Source organism: Nicotiana sylvestris, chromosome 1 (assembly GCF_000393655.2).
Source record: "Nicotiana sylvestris chromosome 1, ASM39365v2, whole genome shotgun sequence".
NCBI classification, from domain to species: Eukaryota; Viridiplantae; Streptophyta; class Magnoliopsida; order Solanales; family Solanaceae; genus Nicotiana; species Nicotiana sylvestris.
Window position 1 is genome coordinate 108,871,392 of NC_091057.1, and position 5,678 is coordinate 108,877,069.

Consider the following 5,678-nt stretch of genomic DNA (forward strand, 5'->3'; position numbering starts at 1 on the left):
ATTGGTTGATTCTCTTGGAATTGGATTGTCTAGATTTCTGTTTCTATACTACTGGTCATTGCTGTCATTCTGCCATTTTTTCATCGGCTCTAGTTGCCTCTTGCACTGGGATTTTGTTCTATTTGTTACCTGCTATCACTGCTGCTGTTTGGTATTGCTTCTATTGCTCTACTGACCCCTTGCTTCTTCTGTTGTATCCAACATCCAGGTACATACTAGAACTTTGCATCTGATGTAACAATGAAAGCATGAAATAAAAGATATGCGGGAGTTTAATCATTCGTTTGTTGCAGTTACAGTTTTTACGAATGTTATTAGATTTGTGTAACTTGTTTAGTTTGTAATTCAATAAAGAAACACATTAGGTAGCCTTGTACTTAATTGCAGCTTAGTTCGTCTTAAAATGTGATTTCAGTTGTTTAGTGGGTTGTCTTATAAGGAATGTATGAGTGTTTTGGCACACAGATAATTAGATAACCTTTCGACTAATATTCTGCATGTGTAGAACAGAATGCCTTAATCTTGCCAGATATGATGTAGTTTTATTGGATCTGTTTAGGCAGTTCACATGATCCTGTTCAAACTCTATTAGTAATAGTTTCCGATAAGTTAATTCCACTGACCTGGTTTAAATAAGCGAGTTTCAAACTCGGATCTGAAGAACATTTATCATAAGCTTTTAGCAGTTCTATTGATCTTGTATATTAATTTCCCCTGAGAATGAAAGCAGTTTTTCTTTGTACAAACTCGGTCGCAATTTTCCATTCGCATTAGCCGTAAACTAATAATTAATAAGTTACGTTTTTAGCATGTAATTAATTAAGAGATTTTCTTTTATTTTAGAGACGAACTTAATAGGAAAATATAGTCACTGTAGGTTTATCCTTTTAAATAAAAATGAGACGAGCCTCGACAAACAAAAATGCACAAGCTGCGGGGCCCTCTAAATGTATATATTAAAATACTTAGAATTCGGGACAGGCCGTTTAGCGAATTTTACGGCCTTCCCAAAATAACAATACGCTAGTTGCTTTAGGCGCACCTTTAATAATTTAACCTTCTTAAACACGGGTGCACATTGATGTGACCCAAATCCAAATCTCAACGGAGTCAAAATGTGTCGACGACCACGGGTGCATTGATTGTGACGTGGTTCGAGATGCATTTTCACGACGTTGCAATTCTATAAAAATAAATGATAATAATAAAAGCGGTTTAAACTTAATAAAAGCACATAAGTCACAACATGTATTTAAATCAGATATTTAGCCATTATAACAATTTAAGCGACCGTGCTAGAACCACGGGATTCGAGGGTGCCTAACACCTTCCCTCGGGTCAACAGAATTCCTTACTTAGAATTTCTGGTTCGCAGACTTCATTTGGAAAAGTCGAAAATTTCCTCGATTTGGGATTCAAGATAAACTGGTGACTTGGGACACCAAAAGCCAAACCTTTCCCAAGTGGCGACTCTGAATTAAATAAATAATCCCATTTCGAATATTGTCACTTAAATTGGAAAAACTCCCTCGCGCATTTAACCCTTCGGGGGCGGGCGCGCAAAAAGGAGGTGTGACAATATGTTTTCAATAAATTTCAACCATACCCATTGAAAAATATCCTTTTTTTTCCTTAAACTTTTGGAATCTTGTATATATATACATTTTCTTGTATTTTATAATCTTATTTGCTACCTCTCGTCCATGAAATTTCCTTTCCGTCTTGCATCTAATATTATTGGTCATGCTTAAAATATGAAAGGAGATTTTTGTGTGTGATTCTTGGAGAGAAAGAACCTTATTTATTTGAATTTTTAATTTTTATATGTGTTATAACTAATGGCTAGAGGTTAGTAAATGAGTAACTTATTTGGGACATTTACGTAAGATTCCCGATACAAAACGGAAGGGGTACTTTTGCTAACCTCCTTGTGGCCTTGACTTGCAAATAAAGAGATTTCAGCACGTAATAAACAAAATATATATCCATGTCAAGTATTTCAAATTAATCTTTAACTTCCACTCACATTTCTTCAATTCATATAATCTATTTTCATTAAGAAACTACAGTTATACGAACGCTAGATCAACTCCCACAATTTTTTCCAGCTTTAGCTTCAACTGGTTTCGTTTTCTAATTTCAACTTGTCCAAACGATAACAAGTCTGTTTGCTAACGCAGAGGAATGCTTGGGAGTTGGAGGTGAGGATAAGAAGAGCGAAACTAGACATTAATTAAAAGTTGAAACTGCAACCGTACAAAGAGAAGCATAAATGTGTTACCTGAACTGTCCATTATAACTGGGCTATTTTGACACATCTAATTAATGCCATAGCTGCCCAACAGTTGACAAAGTAGTGTCTCACCCTACAAAGTCCTTAAATACCCCACGCTTTTTGCAAGAATAAGAAAGCAAAACCACTATTGGCTTTCCGTTCCTTTTTCTGGGCATGCAACTATGGGTTCTGTAAATTTGGAAATGCCACCAATGGAGTATGAAACTAGAATTGGAAAGCAGGAAGTAAAATTGAATGCTGTTAAGGGCCAAATGGGATCAAAAACTAGAGGCGTTTCCTTGACTTGGAATGACTTATGGGTTACTGTCTCCACTAGAAAAAGTGGCAGAAAAGCCATACTTCAAGGTCTCACTGGTTATGCTCGTCCTAGTGAGCTCTTGGCCGTCATGGGTCCTTCTGGCTGTGGCAAATCTACATTACTCGACGCATTAGCTGGTAGGAGCAAATATTATTAGTATATCTCTTAGCATATGATGCATATAGTATCTTTAATGGGGCCAAAACTAACAGCAAAGGCCAATAGGGGGATAGTTTGTTAAATAATGCTCATGAGATAGTTTTATTTCTAAGTATGACTCACCAGCTGTGTTCTCAGGGCGACTGGACTTCAGCACGAGGCAGAGCGGGGATATTCTGATCAATGGTCACAAACAGAAACTTTCTTATGGAACATGTGTAAGAGAATCTTCACTGAATGCCGCCTGGCCCGCATCACTACTTATTTTGTTTTCCTTTTTCGCAATAACATCTCTTTTACTTCTCCCTAAGTAAAGTATTATATTTTTATTAGCATGCATGGTAATGTGTTCTATCCCTATAAAATCAGGCATACCTGACTCAAGATGAAACTCTGCTGGCAACACTAACTGTTAAAGAAGCTGTTTACTACTCTGCACAACTCCAACTGCCAAATTCTATGAAAAAATCAGAGAAAATTCAAATAGCGGAGCAGACTATAAAGGAGATGGGGCTACAAGATGCAATGAACACAAGAATTGGAGGATGGGGCACTAAAGGAATTAGCGGAGGAGAAAAGAGGAGACTTAGTATTTGCATGGAGATTCTAACGCGACCAAAACTTCTCTTCCTCGATGAACCAACCAGTGGCCTCGATAGTGCTGCATCTTATTATGTGATGAGCGGAATTTCACGCCAAAAAGAGGGAAGAACCATTATTGCGTCTATTCATCAGCCCAGTGCAGAAGTTTTCAACCTCTTCCACAGTTTATGTCTTTTGTCTTCCGGAAAAATAGTATATTTTGGACCTGCTAGTGCAGCAATTCAGGTAAGCACATGAATTATTGGATTATTAACTAGTCAAGTAACAGACACATAATACAAGTATATATATGTAATGATTTGATTGGATTATATGTTTATTAAAACTTCTTTTATTATGATAGTTTTTTGCGAGAAATGGTTTCCCTTGCCCACATCTTCAGAATCCATCAGATCATTTTCTTAAAACAGTAAACAAGGACTTTGATGAGGTAACTATTGTTTCCTTTTTCGAAGAGATTGAGACCAAACTTTGCCTTTTATTGAATATCTTGCTTTCTATTAAAAGGATATTGAACAAGGCTTAGATGGAAGAAAACCTAATACAGAAGAAGTGATAGACCTTCTCGTAAATTCATTTAAATTATCCAAGGAATATCATGAAGTTCAGAACCAGGTTGCAGAAATTTGTCAACAGGTAAGAGAGAACCCCCAAAACGGAAAGGATGGAGGAGGATTGCTTGCAGGGTGATGAGAAGGAATCTCTCTAACATCCATTATATATTTTCAGGGTGGTGAAATATTGGAAAAAAGAAGTCATGCCAACTTCACCACGCAAAGCCTTGTTTTGACAAGGAGGTCAAGTGTGAACATGTTTCGTGATCTTGGCTACTATTGGATGAGATTCGCCACTTATGTCGGCATTGCTTTAGGTCTTGGTTCCATCTACTATGATCTTGGCTCAAACTATCATTCAATCGAGGTATATAGACTGTACAGATAAGGAATCAGCAAAAAGTTTTAAACTTTCTTATTTCTTCAGTGTTTCAGTATTTTTTGAGTGCACACAATTTATGGATCATAATACAATCTAAAAAATTGATTTTGCAGGAAAGAGGTCTAATGGTTGCTTTCGTTGTTTCATTTATGACATTTATGACAGTTGGCGGATTTCCTTCATTTGTAGAGGACATGAAGGTATCTTTTTCTCATCCAAAATAACTAACAAATGCTATGATTTATTTTGTATCATGACTAATTAATTTAACTGCTTCGAGAAAATATTGTAGGTATTTCAACGGGAAAACTTGAACGGGCACTATGGATGTTGTACTTTTGTCATAGGCAACACACTTTCTTCTATACCATACGTGCTACTAATATCATTTGTTCCAGGTGCCATTGCCTATTTGCTTTCTGGATTTCAGAATGGATCTGGGCATTTCATCTACTTTGCCTTGGTCCTCTTTACCAGTATGATGATAGTCGAGAGTCTAATGATGAACGTTGCAGCTATCGTGCCTAATTTCCTCATGGGCATTGTAATAGGTGCAGGAATACAAGGACTACAGATATTAAGTGGGGGTTATTTTCAATTACCTAGTGAGTTGCCTAATCCTATTTGGAAGTACCCACTGTACTACATGTCCTTCCACAAGTATGCTTATCAAGGTATGTTTAAGAATGAATTTGAAGGGCTAAAGTTTACAGATGATCAATTCGGAAACAATCGGACAATGAGTGGAGAAGACATCTTGAGAGAAAGATGGCAAGTAGAAATGGCATACTCAAAGTGGGTAGATCTTGCCATTCTGGTAGGTACATTAATTTTGTACCGTCTGGTGTTCCTCCTTATTATCAAGACAAATGAAAAGGTTGTGCATGCAAGAAAAGCATCCACATCAGTTCTATCAAACCGAAGTAGTCAAATCATGGCCAAGTCCTTACCTACCTCGCCTCTCCATGGGCTCACTTCATTTGATGACAGTCCCACCAACAATGGATGAGTTAGTAGTCTGTTACTCACGATTTAACACTATGTTTGGGTTGTTATTTCACATTGTTTCATAATGTATTTTTGTAGTGTATTATGTTTTACAGTATTGTTTTGTGAATACAATGTTTAAATAAAATGTATTGTTTGATGTGGTTCAATACCGTGTTGTATTGTAAAATAACATGTATGCTTTCTACTATAAAAAATTATTCTCGTTTTATCAGATATAATATTGTCACATAAGCATAGTCAACGATCAAAGGTGTTTATTAGTAGACATTTTTTCAAGTAGAGGTGTTCAAATGGGAAAATTCAAAGTTCATGCATCGGCTTTCAAAAGCCCTACAAGTTTAAGTGGACAGGAAGCCATTATGCTTATACTGGATA

The 5,678-nt window shown here is 36.5% G+C and overlaps 1 protein-coding gene across 2 annotated transcripts; it reads left to right on the forward strand.

Annotated features, from left to right (window-relative positions):
- The first annotated feature begins 2,413 nt into the window (after positions 1–2,413).
- Positions 2,414–5,449, forward strand: LOC104218750 (ABC transporter G family member 1-like). 2 transcript variants are annotated; one of them, XM_009769314.2, is made up of 8 exons: positions 2,414–2,731; positions 2,892–2,971; positions 3,123–3,581; positions 3,700–3,786; positions 3,864–3,992; positions 4,086–4,277; positions 4,406–4,492; positions 4,585–5,449. In XM_009769314.2, the coding sequence occupies exons 1-8, from the start codon at positions 2,458–2,460 to the stop codon at positions 5,299–5,301; spliced, it is 2,025 nt and encodes a 674-aa protein (XP_009767616.2). In that variant the 5' UTR covers positions 2,414–2,457; the 3' UTR covers positions 5,302–5,449. The 2 variants fall into 2 exon arrangements, with proteins under 2 accessions (XP_009767616.2, XP_009767617.2); XM_009769315.2 differs by lacking the exon at positions 3,864–3,992.
- Positions 5,450–5,678: the final 229 nt, after the last annotated feature.